This window comes from Belonocnema kinseyi, chromosome 5 (assembly GCF_010883055.1).
Source record: "Belonocnema kinseyi isolate 2016_QV_RU_SX_M_011 chromosome 5, B_treatae_v1, whole genome shotgun sequence".
NCBI classification, from domain to species: domain Eukaryota; kingdom Metazoa; phylum Arthropoda; class Insecta; order Hymenoptera; family Cynipidae; genus Belonocnema; species Belonocnema kinseyi.
This window is the reverse complement of record NC_046661.1, coordinates 88,895,893-88,911,293: the sequence shown is the minus strand read 5'-3', so window position 1 is coordinate 88,911,293 and position 15,401 is coordinate 88,895,893. Positions and strand designations below refer to the sequence as shown.

Here is a 15,401-nt window from a genome sequence, read left to right as displayed (position 1 = left end):
TTTTTTCAAAATTTTACTGAATCTGACATTTTTTCAATTTTCAACGCTTTTTTTGATTGTTTATGTTTTAATCTGAGGAAAATAAAATTTTCTAAAAAATCAACTTTTTTTATTTTCATTTTTAATTAAAAAATTTATTTTTTTGCTCTTGAAAATTTCACTTTTTTCTTGAATATGCGCTTTTTTTAAATTAAAATTAAATTTCTTAATCGAAAAATTTAACTGTTTGTGTTTTGATTAAAAATGTATCTATTTTAAGATGAAAAATCAACTATTCGATTCGAAATTCATACATTTTATTGAGAATTTGTCTTTTTGGTCGAAAACTAATCCTTTTGGCTAAAGGTTTTTGGTAGAGTTTTTTTCTGATATTTTAATTAATTATTTTAAGAAGCAATTTTGTAAAAAATTCATTCTTTTTTGGTTGATCATTTCATTTTTTTGTTAAAGATTCGTATTTTCGTTTTGAAAAATTCAGAATTTTAGAAAATAATTTCATTTTATGATTAAAATGAAATTTTTAAAATTCTACTGTCTTGTAGAAAATTATCTCTTCATTCTCATTTTGGCTTGAAATTTTAACATAAAATTAAATAATTTCCCCCCTATTTGATATTAGAATTTCCTGGTAGTTAATAATGTTATGAAAATACTTTGAATTCTTAAACTTTTTATCAAGGAAATAAAAGAGAGGCGATTTTATCGATTTAAACAGCCGACGATGTGAGTGGAAGAATAAAACTCAACCTCTAAAACAATAAAAGTTTGACATTTTCTCTTCATTGGATCCTCAGAAGTCCTTGTAGAAAATTCAGTCAGCTTAGAAGATTAAGGGAGAATCTGGAAATGACCGAAAATGGAACAAAAAACGAGGATAATCTCGTAGCAAAAAGTCCGAGAAACAAGGCTTCTGACAGGTGCGTTAAAAAAAATAAAACGAAAAATGATACATGATGACCTTTTTTCGCTGCGGGAAATATTTTTTTAATAGTCTGTCAAAATCTATAAATTATGAGACGCTTCAAAAATGCGGAAAATAAAATTCCCGAAGCTATAAGGTTCCCGAAAAAGTATCATTATGTTCGAAATAGAAAATTGATGAAATTATAAAATTACCCAAATCTAAAAAAACACATTGGAAAATTATCAAAAAATACAATTCCCAAACAGTTTATTATATTAAGCAATTCAAACAAATTACTGAATAATAAAAAACACGACAGAAGATTGCTGAATTATAAAATATTTTACATTTAAAAATTCTAGGTTTATAAACGTTATTGAATTCATATTTTTTATTAAAACACGAGTATGAAATATTTAGAAAATAATTTTTTAAGAAATTAAAAATTGATTTTTCATTTTTCTTAAATAAAAATATTGCATAACTGTATTTTTAATCAATAGATAATATTGATTTTAAAAAAAAATTTTTAGTTCATTTAATTCAGGAATTCTTGAGTTCTGGGAATTTTATAAATTTGGGAATTTTCTATTTCGAATCCGGAAAAAGACTGAAAAATCCTAAAAAAAATAAAATTTCCGAATTATAGAATTTCCTGATAATAAAATTCCCGAATTATAAAATTTCCGAATAATAAAATTCCCGAATTATAGAATTTCCGAATAATAAAATTCCCGAATTATAAAATTTCCGAATAATAAAATTCCCGAAATTATAAAATGGGACGACTGAAAAATCGCGAAGAATATAATTCCCTAATCGAAAAAATCTCTGATAATGAAAATGCGGGCAAAAAGATTTACGAATAATAAAAACAACCGACACTGTCAAATTCCAGCCTAATAAACTTCCCGAATAAAGAGATTCCCGAAATTATAAAATGGGACTACTGATAAATCAGGAAAAATAAAATTCTTAAATTGAAAAATTCCTGGATAATAAAATTCCCATATAAAAATATTCTCGAAATTATAAAATGGGATGAAAAAAATTCAATTCCTTAAACTGTGAAATTCTCGAATTTGGAAATTCCTGAATAATTAAATTCCCGAATAATGAAGTTTCAGAATAATAAAATTCTCTAATTGGAAAATTTTCTGATAATAAAATTTCCAAAATAGTTGAAAATCCAAATTCCGACACTGTAAAATTCCCAAATAATAGAATTTCAAAATTATAAAATGGGACGACTGAAAAATCACGAAAAATAAAATTCCCGAAACTGTAAATTTCTCTAATTGAAGAATTCCTGAATAATGAAATTCCCGAATACTTATAATAATTCTCGAGTTGGAACATTCCCAAATTATAAAATTTCAAATTATAAAATTTCCAATTAAAAATATTACCGAAATTATAAAAGCGACGACTGGAAAATGCCGAAAAATAAAATTCCCGAACTGTAAGATTCTCGAATTGGGAAATTCCGGAATAATAAAATTTACGAATAATAAAATGCCCCCATAATAAAATTCTCTAATTCAGAAATTTCATAATAAAATTCCCTAAATAGATAAAATTCAAAATTCCGACTCTGTACAATGCTCGAATAATCAAATTCCCGAAATTATAAAATGGGACTACTCGAAAAACAAAAAAAATTAAATTCCTAAACTATAAAATTCTCGAATTTGAAAACTCCTGAATAATAAAATTCCCGAATAATAAAGTTTCTGAATTACAAAATTCTCTAATTGCGAAATTTTCCCGAAATAGTTGAAAATCAAAATTCAAATGCTATAAAATTCCCAAATAATAGAATTTCCAAAATTATAAAATGGGACGACTGAAAAATCACGAAAAATAAAATTCCCGAAACTTTAAAATTCTCATATTGAAAAATTCCTGAAGAATGAAATTCCCGAATAAAAATGTTCCAAAATTCTAAATTGGGGCAACTGAAAAATCCTGAAAAGTAAAATCCCCGTACTGTAAAATTCTTCAATTGGAAAATTCCCGAATTATAAAATTTCCAAATAAAAAGTTTACCGAAATTATAAAAGCAACGACTTGAAAATCCCGAATAACAAATTATAGAAGCGATGACTGAAAAATCCCAAAAAATAACATTCCCGAAACTGAAAAATTCTCAAATTAAACAATTCCTGTGTAATGGAATTCCTGAATAATGAAATTTCGAATAAAAAGATCCACAAAATTATAAAATGAGAAAACTGAAAAATCCAAAAATATAAAATTCGTGAACTGTAAAATTCTCGAATTTGAAAATTCCTGAATAAATAAATTCCCGAATAATAAAATTCCTAATTGTAAAATTTTCTGATAATAAAGTTCCCGAAATAGATTTAAATCAAAATTCTGATACTGTGAAATTCCCAAATAACAAAATTATTAAAATTATAAAATGGGACGACTGAAAAATAACGTAAAATGAAATTCCCGAAATTGTAAAATTCTTAAATTGGAAAATTACTGAATAATGAAATTCCTTCACTGTAAAATTCTCGAGTTCTAAAATTCCCGAACTATACAAATTTCGAATAAAGAGATTCCCAAAATTATAAAAAGCGACGACTGGAAGGTCCCGAATAATAAAATTCCTGAAATGTAAGATTCACGAATTCGAAAATTCCTAAATAATAAAATTTCCAAATAATAAATTTCTCTGATTGAACAATTTCCTAATAATAAAATTTCCAAGATAGATAAAAATCAAAATTCCGACACTGCATAATTCCCAAATAATAAAATTCCCGAAATTATAAAATGGGACTACTGAAAACTCACGAAAAATAAAATTCCCGAAACTGTAAAATTCTCAAATAGAAAAATTTTTGTATAATGAAATTTCCGAATAATAAAATTCCTGAATAAAAGGATTCCTGAAATTATAAAAAGCGACGACTAGAAAATACCGAAAAATAAAATTTCTGAACCGTAAAATTCTTGAATTTAAAAATTCCGGAATAAATGATTTGTTGAATAATAAAATTCCTTATTGGAAATTTTTCTTATATTAAAATTCCCGAAATAGATTAAAATCAAAATTCCGATACTGTAAAATTCCAAACTAATAAAATTTTCAAAATTATAAAAAGCGACGACTAGAAAATACCGAAAAACAAAATTCCCGAACTGTAAAATTCTCGAATTGGAAAATTCTCGAATAAGAAAATCTCGAATGAAAAGATTCCCGAAATTATGAAATGGGACGATTAAAAAATTCCAAAAAATAAAATTCCCCACACTTAAAAATTCTCAAATTGGACAATTCCAAAATAATCTAATTCCCGAATAATAAAATTTCCGAATAATAAAAATCTCAATACTAAAATTCTCAGGAAATAAAATTCCCGAAATTATAAAATTGAACGGCACGACCAAAAATTCCCGAAAAATAAAATATGCGACACAGAAATCCCCGAATCGATAAATTACCAACTAATAAAATTCCCGAATAGTAAAAGTCCCGAATGAGAATATTTCCGAATAATAAAAATCCCGAATTAAAAAATTCCCGATCCATAAAATTCCCGACAGATTATAATTTTTAAAAAATACAATAATGAAATATATTTTATCAATCAAATTATGTTTACTGTTTCTAAAATTATTAGTTTTGAAAATAAATCACAAAAATCTATATTTCTAGATATTTTGTTATAATTATTGTCATTTAAAATTGAAACGATAATTTTAGAAACTAAAAATAATAATTAAATATTGATTATAATAACTAAATAATATTTCCAAAATATTTTTTTAATTTTGTTTATTGTATTTTTAATAAATAAATAATAAAATTTCCGAACGATAAAATTCTATATTTGGAAACTTCCCAATTCGGAAATTGCAGAGTATCATGAATTTTATTTTTAATGATTTTTTAGTCACCCCTATTATAATTCAGTAATTTTCTGTCGGGAAATATTCTATTCGGAACTTCTTTTCTCGGGCATTTTATTTTACGGGATTTTTCAGTTGTGCCTCAACTACCTTGCGCGTCATTTATCTCTCTTCAGCAATATTGGGGTAATACATTTATTTATTTAATGTTAAAAACAAATATGCAAATTTTGTCATTTATTTTCTGAAAGGTCAACCGAAGGAGTGTTGAATATTCAATTGGAGAACGTGGCGAGTGGATCCAAAGAAATCACTTCTCCACAAGCAGTCAGTCGGTTTAAATTTAAAACGAGATAAATTCATATTTTTCCATATCAAAACTTGACATTCTATAAATTTCAGAACTCTTTCATCCAACAATGCTCGCCTCGGGAAACCAGAGAGTGTTACAATAAAAAGAATGATACAACGGCTAGAGCTGGATTTTCAAAAAAAACTTCTGGTACATGAATTCTATATTTTTTTCAAATTTCATATTTTCGTTTATTCAAATAATTTAAAGATTTTTTATTGATAAATAAAAAATCGCAAAAAGTGAAATTGCCGACGCTCGATAATTCCCGAAAAAGAAAATATTCAAAGTAGAAGAATCCCGAAAACCGACAGGTTTTCTTTACATAAATATTATAAATATTTCCAAAAAATAAAATATGTATTAAATTAATAAAAAATACAATAATTATATATTTTGAAAAAAAATGTAATCTTAATTTTTTTTATAAATTATTTGCTGAATACTTTATTATCACATTTTAAATAAATAAATAAATATTATTAATTGCAAGTTCCTACATTTTTTAATTCAGTAATATTATAAAGTGTCTTGAATTTTTCGAAATTTAGTTATAGTATAGCTTATTCTAGAATTTCATTTTTCGAAAAATTTTCAATTCCGGATTTTCATTTTTCAGAAACTATATTTTCGGGAATTCCCGATTTTGAAAATTTTCTTTGCGGGAATTTACAGTGTTGGTAACTTTATTTTTGGCGATTTTTCAGTTTTCGCTCTAAAAATGAAAAAAACGCGGAGATTCAGGAATTTTTTCTTCGTAAATTTTCCTGCCTTGACAATTTTTTAGATTTAAATATTTTATAATATCGGCTATTTTTTAGCGGGAATTTTTTGATTCTGCAAATTTATAGACTTTTGAGAATTTTACTATCACGGAATTTTCCAATATAGAAATTTAAAATTGTTTATATTTCCTAGAAAAAAATTATTCGAAGTAGATGAAAAATAATAACCGAAAATTTAATATTCCTGATTCATGAAATAGAGGATATTGCCGAATTTGAAAATTCACGATAATAGAAGAATTATAAAATCAAATTTTCTAATTTCATAAATTTCTTCAAAATAAAATATTCTAAATAGCTAAAAATTGTCGAAAATTTTTATTTCCTAATTAGCGAAATTCCCAAGAGGATATGGTATTTTCGGATTTAAAAATTCACAATATTAGAAAATTCTTAAAATAATATTGTCGAGATTATAAAATATCCGATACTAGAGAGTTTCCAATAAAAGAAATTCCCTAATCAAAAGAATGAAAAAATTGTTTAGATTCGGGAATTTTAAACTGTCGGCTATTTTCTAAATTCAAAGGGACGAGTAGAAAGTCCCAAAAATATAAAATTTCTGACACCGTAAAAATCCTGAATTGGAAAATTCCCGAATAATAAAATTCCCGAAATTATAAAGTTGTTAAAATATCAATATCCTGAGTTGGAAAATTTCCGTCAGAGAATTGCCGAATTATTAAGTATCCAATCTATAAAATAATTTCCGAATTTAAATAATTATATTTTTTTATTAAAAATTATTTATTTAATAAAAATAAAATAGTCAAATATTTTTACCAAAGATAATTGTTTGTCAATCTTTGAAGGTTTGGCTGAAATTCAAATGAGAACAGATGACATAAATATATATCTGATAAAATGTTTTATTTCAAAATGTGCATAGTATTTTAAAAAATTGCGAACAATGTTCTCAAAAATCAAATCGTTAATTCAAATAAATTATAAACTTCAATATAAATCAGACCTGAATTAAATCCTAAAAAGTTTGTTTGAAAAATAGATACCATTATTGTTATTTTAATTTGAAACCACAATTTTTAAAAAATTTAAAGAAAAAGTTTTGATTATTATATTTTTAATAAATTAATAATATTAATTAAAAACAATGTATTTTAATTTTAAGATTCGGGCATTTTATAATTCGTAATCTTTTTGGGTCGGATATTTTGTAATTCAGAAATGGGACTGAAACATCCCGAAAAATAAAATTCTGGACTCTAAACTTCCCGAATAATTAAATTGCCGAAAAATAAAAATACCGAATTAAAAATTCCCGATTATTAAAATTCCCAAATAATAAAATTACCCTAAAATAAAAATACCGTTGTAAAAAATTCCCTAGTAATAAAATTCTCGAATAATAAAATTCTCGAATTATAAAATTCCCGAATTGTAATATTCCCGAATAATAAAATTCACAGCAGTTTATAATATTACCGAATTGGAAAATTCTCTGATAATAAAATTCCAAATAATAAAATTCCCGAAATGAAAAATTCCCGAATAATAAAATTTCCAAATAATACAATTCTTGAATTGGAATATTTCCGAATAATTAAATTTTTCAACAGTTGATAATATGGCCGAACTTAAAAATTCCGAAATACTAAAATTTCCAAACAATAAAATTCCGAAATGGAAAGTTCCCGATGAAAAATATTCCTGTCAGTGAATAATATTAACCAATTGTAAAATTTCCGAATAATAAAATTCCGGCAGGAAATTGCCGAATTATAACATATCTGAATGGGAAAATTCCCAAATTGCAAAATTCCCGAAATTAAACATTAAAAATTATTTGAAAAAATAATATTTCTGTAATCGATAAAATATATTTATAAAAAAATTGTAATTGTATTTTGGGAATTTTTCAATTTGGATATTTTAAAATTCGGAAATTTTCTGTCGGGAATTTTGCAATTCGGTAATATTATAAATTGTTATAATAAACTTTCGGGAATTTTATTATTCGGTAATTTTTTTGTTTGAAAATTTTTCAATTTGGTAATTTTATTTGTCGGGAATTTTATTATTTGAGAATTTTACAATTCGGGAATTTCATAGTAGCGGGAATTTTATTCGTGGGGATTTCTCCGTCGTCCGTATTTTATGTCCGAAATTTTATTATTCGGGAATTTTCGAAGTCGGGAATTTTATTATTCCGAAATTTTATTTTTCGCGAAATGCGTTAATTAGAAATCTTTCAATTCGCTAATATGATAAACTGTTCAGGCATTTTATTATTCGGGAATTTTATTTTTTTGCTAATTTTCCAACTCGGATATATTATTGTTGGGGAATTTTATTATTTAGAAATTACCCAATTCGACAATTTTTAAATTTGATTACATTATTATACGGGAATTTTTTTTATTTCGGAATTTCTATATTCGTAATTTTATTTTTCAGGAATTTTATTTTTCGGCATTTTTTATTCGTCCCAATTTTGTTTCGGGAATTTTATTACTTGGACATTTTGCAATTCAGGAATTTTGAATTTTAATATTTTATTATTCGGGAATTTTCAAATTTGGGAATTTCATAGTGTCGAGAATTATATTTTTCGGGATCTTTCTGTCGCCCAATTTTCTGTCAGGAATTTTATTAATCGGAAATTTTATTATTTGCGAATTTCATTAATTAGGAATTTTGCAATTCGCATGAATGAATTTGCAATAAACTGTTCGGGAATTTTATTTATTTTCTAATTTTTCAATTCAGATACATTATTTTTCGGGAATTTTATTATTTAGAAATTTTCCAATTCAGGAATTTTTTAATTTGACTATTTTATTATTCGGGAATTTCATAGTGCCGGAAATTCTATTTTTCGGGATTTTTCTGTCGGGAATTTTATTATTTGGATAGTTTCCAATTCGCTAATATGATCAAATTTTCGGGAATTTTATTATATGGGAATTTCCCAAATCGAGAGTTTTCTAATTCAGATATTTCATTATTCGGGAATCTTATTCTTTGAAATTTTACAATTCTAGAGTTGTCCAATTCGGTTATTTTATTATTCGGAAATTTCCCAATTTGGTCATTTCATCAAATTTTTAGGAATTTTATTCGGTAATTTTATTGTTTGTGAATTTTCCAAGTTGGAAATTTAATTCTTCGGAAATTTTCCTAGTTGTGAAATTTATTATTCGGGAGTTTTATTTTTCGGGATTTTTCATAAGTTCCTATTGGCAATTAAAAGTGCCCGATTAATTAAATTCCCAAAAATTCCCAAGTTTCGACTTTCTAAAATATTCTTCATGGTACAATTACCGATGCAGGGAAATTTAGTCATCCCTCTAAAGAATTAAAAATTTGTTTAGATTTAGTAATTTTAATATTCGAAAATGTTCATATGTCGATAATTTTATAATCTTGATATTTTATAATATCGGCTTTTTTTATTTTAACAATGATCCATTTTCGGACATTTTAAAATTCACTAATATAAACTGTCGGGAATTTAAAATTGTCAGGAATTCTCTAACTTTCAGAATTTTCTGCGAATAAAGATTTTTTAGACAATTTTAAATTATTTAATATTTTCAATGTTATGGTTTTGACCAGTTGAAATGTACGAAATAATTTGATGTCAATTTTCTTGGACTACTGGTCTGATCACGATACATTCTTTTTAATATTTATTTTTTTCTAAATTGTAAAAAAATTACTCTCATGCTATGCTGGGATACGAACCCAAGTCTTTCAGATTTCCGGCTTGAATATTAAAGACTTTTCAGGAATTTTTCAATTTCCGAATACACAAAAATTCCAGAATCTACCAAATTAAAAAATTGTTTTGGAAATTTTATAATTAGGGAAAATTTCCTGTGCCGAAAAATATAATTTTGTTGTATATTTTATAATGTTAACTATTTTATTTCGATAATTATCTACAATCTGGTATTTTCAATTTTTTTTTAAATTGCCGAGAAATAAAAATTTTCGGCAATTTTTTAATTTCGGGCAGTTCCTATTTTAGATATTTTTCCCCGGGAATTTTATTTTTCGCGATTTTTCAGTAGTTCGATTTTTAAAATATCTTAAAATATTTAAACAATTGGGTCTAGCAAGCAGACTCGCTGCATTTTTTCCTGGATTACGTCATACGAAAGATAATTGGAAGGAAAGGGAATCGATCAACAATGAAGTGCAAGTTGAGTCGAATGAAATTCCAAGAAAAACAAAAGATGAAAGGGATGCTCGAAATTTCAGAAGCATGACAATTGATAGAATGGGAAAAATGCTGAAATTAAAATCCTCTGATTGCGAAAGAAATGAATTCGACCGTACTTCACAGGGAGAAGGTGTATGTAAAGGCTGAAATTTAATTATTCATTAAAAACTTATTGGCCTCAAAATATTATATTTTTTTTTCGATAAATTTTTCCTCGGAAAGTTTTCAAGATTTGTGATAAATATTTATCACAGACGCCTCCATTCTATACCACTGCAAGTCGTGTTTGGGCAGTGTACCGCGCAAAGTCCATTTGGGCGTTATACTGTGCATCATCTATTTGGGCGGTCTACCACTCAATGTCTTATTTAGGGGGTATACCGCGCGATGTCTAACTTGGGCGGTATACTGGGCAACGTCTAATTTATGCGGTGTACCACGCAACGGCTCATTTGGGCGGTATACCGCGTAACGTCTCATTTGGGCGCTGTACCGCGCAACTTCTAATTTGGGCATTATGCCGCGGGACGTCTCATTTGGGCGGTATACCGCGCCACACCTCATTTTGGTGGTGTACCACACAACGTTTTATTTGGGCGGTGTACTGCGCAAATTCTCGTTTAGGCGGTGTACGGCTTACCATCGCATTGGATCGCTGTCCAGATCCAGGTTATATTTTTATACATAGGACATGGAGATGTAGAGGACCAAACGTCACGGAGAGCTGTACACCGCCTAAACGCGAAGTGGAGCGGTACACCGCCTAAACGCAACGTGGGGCGGTATGGAATGGAGGCGTCGATATTTAGAGGTTCCGTAAGCCCCATCAAGTTTAACACATATTTCCCATAAAAAAAGTTTTTTTTGTATGTTTTACTCAGAATCGACAATCCGTAGAATACAAACCAAAACAATGTTAAACAACTTTAAACAATTTATTATTGTTTTAGCATTTTTCGCTTAGAATAGATTTAGAAAGTCTCGGTTTTTTCGTAATTTTTGAAGACATTTTCAAATTTTCAATTAAACTAACATAATAATTAATTTAGGATACCAAAAAAAATTGTTTAAATAATTTATTATTATTATTAATAATAGTTTCTTTAAATAAATACCTTTAAAAACCTTTAAATACCTTTTGAACAAATTCAGTATTCCTAACATTTTGCTAAATCTTAAACAAATAATCTTAAAATCTTCTATATTCTTTTCTGACAAGTTTGAGAATATTTTTTTATCTTTTCTTATAATTAATTTTTCCTAATAAAAATAAATCATTAAAATTTTACGAGTAATCTTAGGAAAAATTTTTATTATGTTAAAAACTTTCAACATATTAAAAATTCTTTTGATTTTTTTTCGAAATTAAAAAAATCTACATTTAAACTTTTTTAAAAATCTTTTGAAGATTTAAATTATTTTCGAATCCTTTCAAAACCTCTTAAACTTCTAAGTATGTTTTTAAAAAATTCATTTTTGTAAAATTCTAAAAATATAAAAAATTGTAGTTCAATCTTCTAGTCTCTACTGACAATTTTGAAGAAAAATTTGTATCTTCTCTTACAATTAATTTTTTTCTTCATAAAATATAATTATTCATATTTTACCAGGATTTTTAGAAAAATATTTTTATTTTATTAAAACCTTTGAAAATTCTTAAAATACTTCTAAATTTTTTTTAAATCTTCAAAAATCTACATTAAAAATTTTTTTTTTAATCTTCTCCAGATTTAAATTATTTTTGTGTTTTTTTCAAAACTACTAAATCTTATAAATATCATTTTCAAAATTCAGAATTGCTAAAGTTTGTTAAAATCCTGCTAAACTGAAAAAATTGTAACTAATTCTTCTGAGCTATTTTCTGACGATCCTAAAAACTTTTTAAACCTTCTCTTTTCCAAAATAAACAAAAATATTTAAATTTTATTAGAAATCTAAGAAAAATACTTTTATTCTGTTAAAGGCTTTAAAATTTTCTGAAATATTTCTACGTTTTCTTTTCGAATTCTTCAAAAATCTACATTTTGTTTAAAATTTTTGTGAAATCTTCTCAGGATTTAAATTCTTTTCGAGTCTTTTCAAAACTTTTAAGACTTTTTTAAATCTTTTAAATTTTTAAAAAAAATTAATTATTTCTAAAATTTTGTAAAATCATACAAAACTAAAAAAATTGTATTAAAATCTTTTAAATTCTTTTTTGATAATTTGTATAATTTTTTTTAATCTTCTCTAACTATTGAATTTTTTTAAAATATAAATAAAATACTAATATTTTACAGGAATCTTAAGATTAATTTATTATTCAATTTAAACCTTACAAAGATTTTAAAATACTTTTCAGTTTTTTTAATTCTCAAAAATACACTTTTTAAATTATATATGCTTTTAAATAAACTTTTAAAAAATGCAGTGTTGCTAAAATTTTGTAAAATCTTCTTTTACAATTAATTTTTCGATATGAAGAATAATTATTTAAATTTTACTAGTAATTTTAAGAAAAGGTTTTTATTCTGTTCAACCCTTTGCAAAATCTTAAATTACTTTTAAGTTTTCTTTTTGAAATATTTAAAAATCTACATATTTCGAAAATTGAAATCTTTTTTTTTTTAATAATAAACAAATTATGCCAATTTTCCCAGGATTCTCAGGACATTTTTTTGATTCGGTTGCAATGTTTCAACATTTTTGAAATACTTCTAAGTTTTCTTTTCAAAATCTTAAATTTTTGAGTCTTTTCAAAACTTTTAAAACTTCTGAATATCTTTTGAATAATTCAGTATTCCTAAAAATGTGTAAAATACTAAAAAACTAAGAGAAAAAATTGCCCTTAAATCTTCTAGATCCCTTTTTGACATTTTTAAAAATACTAATTTTTTACAATACTTCTCATTTTTTTTAAATCCTTAAAAATCTGCTTTTTTAATTTTAAATAATAATAAATAAACTTCTTAAACTTCTACAAATCTTTTGAAAAAATGCAGTGTTCCCTAAATGTCTTTCTAAAAAATTTAGAAAAAAAAATTTTTTAAATGCTCTAAAATTCTGAAAAACTATCAGAAATGTCTTATATTTAATACGTGTAACGTAAAATTATACTATTTTAAATCCCTTTTTTTGTAAAATCTTGAAAATTAAAAAAAAAATTTCTTCAAAACTTCTAAATTCTTTCCTGTCAATTTTTAATTTTTTAAATTTTCTCTTACGATTCATTTTTCAAACAAAAAAACATTTGCAAATATAAGATTTTTTAAAGATTTGTGATGAATTTAAAAGAATTTTTTTTTTTTGAAATTGTAAGTGAAAAGAGGACATTATTGGAAAGACAAGATAAGAAATATTTTATTATTTATTTATTTTCAGTTATTATTCACATAAAAATATAATTTTTATAAACAGGAAACGAGAAGAGTTTCATACCCTTGCGAAAACCCATCTCGAAAGGAAAAAACAAATTCACTCGGAAGAATGTTGAAACTTATGGACAAAGATGTTGGTCCAAGGAAAATTTTTGGTCAGTCAAAATCCGCATCTGGGAACCGCCTTCCAAAATCTGAAATTCCTCTTGATAAAGAAGAAAAACCTTTGAAAGTTTCCGACGATCGGATTCGTCGTGCTTTTTCAAAAATGCTCTCTCAAATTAGAGGTACAAAAAAAATTAATCATGTCTCTCAAAACTAGTTTTGAGAATAAAAGAAAAGATTTCATTAGGATTTAAAAAAAATTAAATCTGACGATGAAAATTCAAGTTTTGATGTTATTACTTTTAAAATATTAGAATATTTTTCCTTTTGAAAAGATCTTTTGAGTTCAAAACTTTTTTAATTTCAAGTTTACCCTTCCGTGGTTTGTAAATTGAAATATCTCTCAAAGGAATCAGGTTGCTGAGAAATTCCACTTCAAATATTTTCTTACTTTTGCATACATTCCAGTTTCAAAATATTGAAATCTTTTAAATAAATTTTGAATTTTAAAAGGCTGCCAAATAAAAAACTTTTATAATTTTAAAGATTCAGTCCTACCATAATTTTTTAAATCAAAATTTTCAAACAAATGTTTCTAGAGAGCTTTCCAGAATTTTCAAAGAAGAAACGGAAAGATTTTAAAGAAAATTTTTAAATAAGTTCTTGAAAAGTTCTATTAATTTAAAAATAATAGAAGGTTCAAAAGTTTTGAAAATATTCAAAGAATAATTTTCTTATTGTTATTTGTTATTTTATCTCTTAATTTGTTTTTAAGGTTATATAAGTATAATTTTTCCAAGAATCTTGAGAAAACTCAGCAAGATTTTTGAAAATTGCAGATATCTAAAATAAAAATTTCAAGAATAAGGTAATCTTCAACTAAATAGTTGAATTATTAAACAAAAACTTTTCCATATATTCTAATTTTAAAATATTTAAATTTTTAAAAAATTTTGAATATTAAAAGGCTGTCAAATAAAAATCTTTTTAAATCCCAAAGATTCACTCGGACCATAATTTTGTTAATGAATATTTTCAAATAAATTTTTCTAAACATTATTGATAAAAGAAAATTTTTATCTGTAAATGATTGTTTAATATTGGAAAATAATGTTATTCTTGCCATTTTCCTATCTTAATTTAATTTATAAACTTTTTTCACATTTTTAAAGCTAAAAGAAAAATTAAATTTAATAATTTCGTAAAATGAAATTAATGTTTTTTGTTAGATTTCTGCAAAAAAATGTAATGTTTTGTATTTTATATTTTATTTATTATTATATTTTTATTGGAAAAGATTTAAAAACTTCAAAAATATATTTTTTTTAAGGTTCCAAAACTCAAGAAAAGATTAAAAAATAATTCTCAATTTGAAATATTTTTTAACTTTACTAACAAAATTTAGATTTGTTTATATTTTCTTTCATTTTTTTATTTTGTTTTTTTTTTAAATTAATTTTAAGTGCATATTTATGAAGATTTCAAAACATTTTTAATTATTTCCTAAAATTTTGTAACAGAATATTAAAAAGATATGATAGCGAAATTTCGGAATTTTGCAATGTGAATCAACTTTAGAAAACATACAATGATTTTAAAAAATAAAGAAGAATACAGATTTCGAACAAAATGGTTATTAAGAATTTTCGAACGTCTAAAAAAATAAATAAAATTTCTTTAGATTCCTTTAAATTTTAAAAACTTAAAAAAATAATTTTATTTAAATTATTTTTTAATTTTATTTCTTCATTTGTTTTTAACATTAAATTTTTTCCACGAGACATTTTAAAAAATGGATTACTTAATCAAAAAAATGCATTTTTAATAAAGTTGTTTAACTTTTAAT

At 24.7% G+C, this 15,401-nt stretch overlaps 1 protein-coding gene across 1 annotated transcript in view; it reads left to right on the top strand.

Annotated features, from left to right (window-relative positions):
• Nucleotides 1-723: 723 nt before the first annotated feature.
• The window catches only part of LOC117172376, a 16,890-nt gene continuing 2,212 nt past the window's right edge, over nt 724-15,401 (top strand). The window contains exons 1-5 of the mRNA XM_033360234.1: nt 724-917; nt 5,023-5,098; nt 5,174-5,273; nt 9,988-10,226; nt 13,491-13,737. Of these exons, the coding sequence (XP_033216125.1) occupies nt 847-917; nt 5,023-5,098; nt 5,174-5,273; nt 9,988-10,226; nt 13,491-13,737 (733 nt within the window). The 5' untranslated portion in view covers nt 724-846. The remainder of the gene's footprint in view (nt 918-5,022; nt 5,099-5,173; nt 5,274-9,987; nt 10,227-13,490; nt 13,738-15,401) is intronic.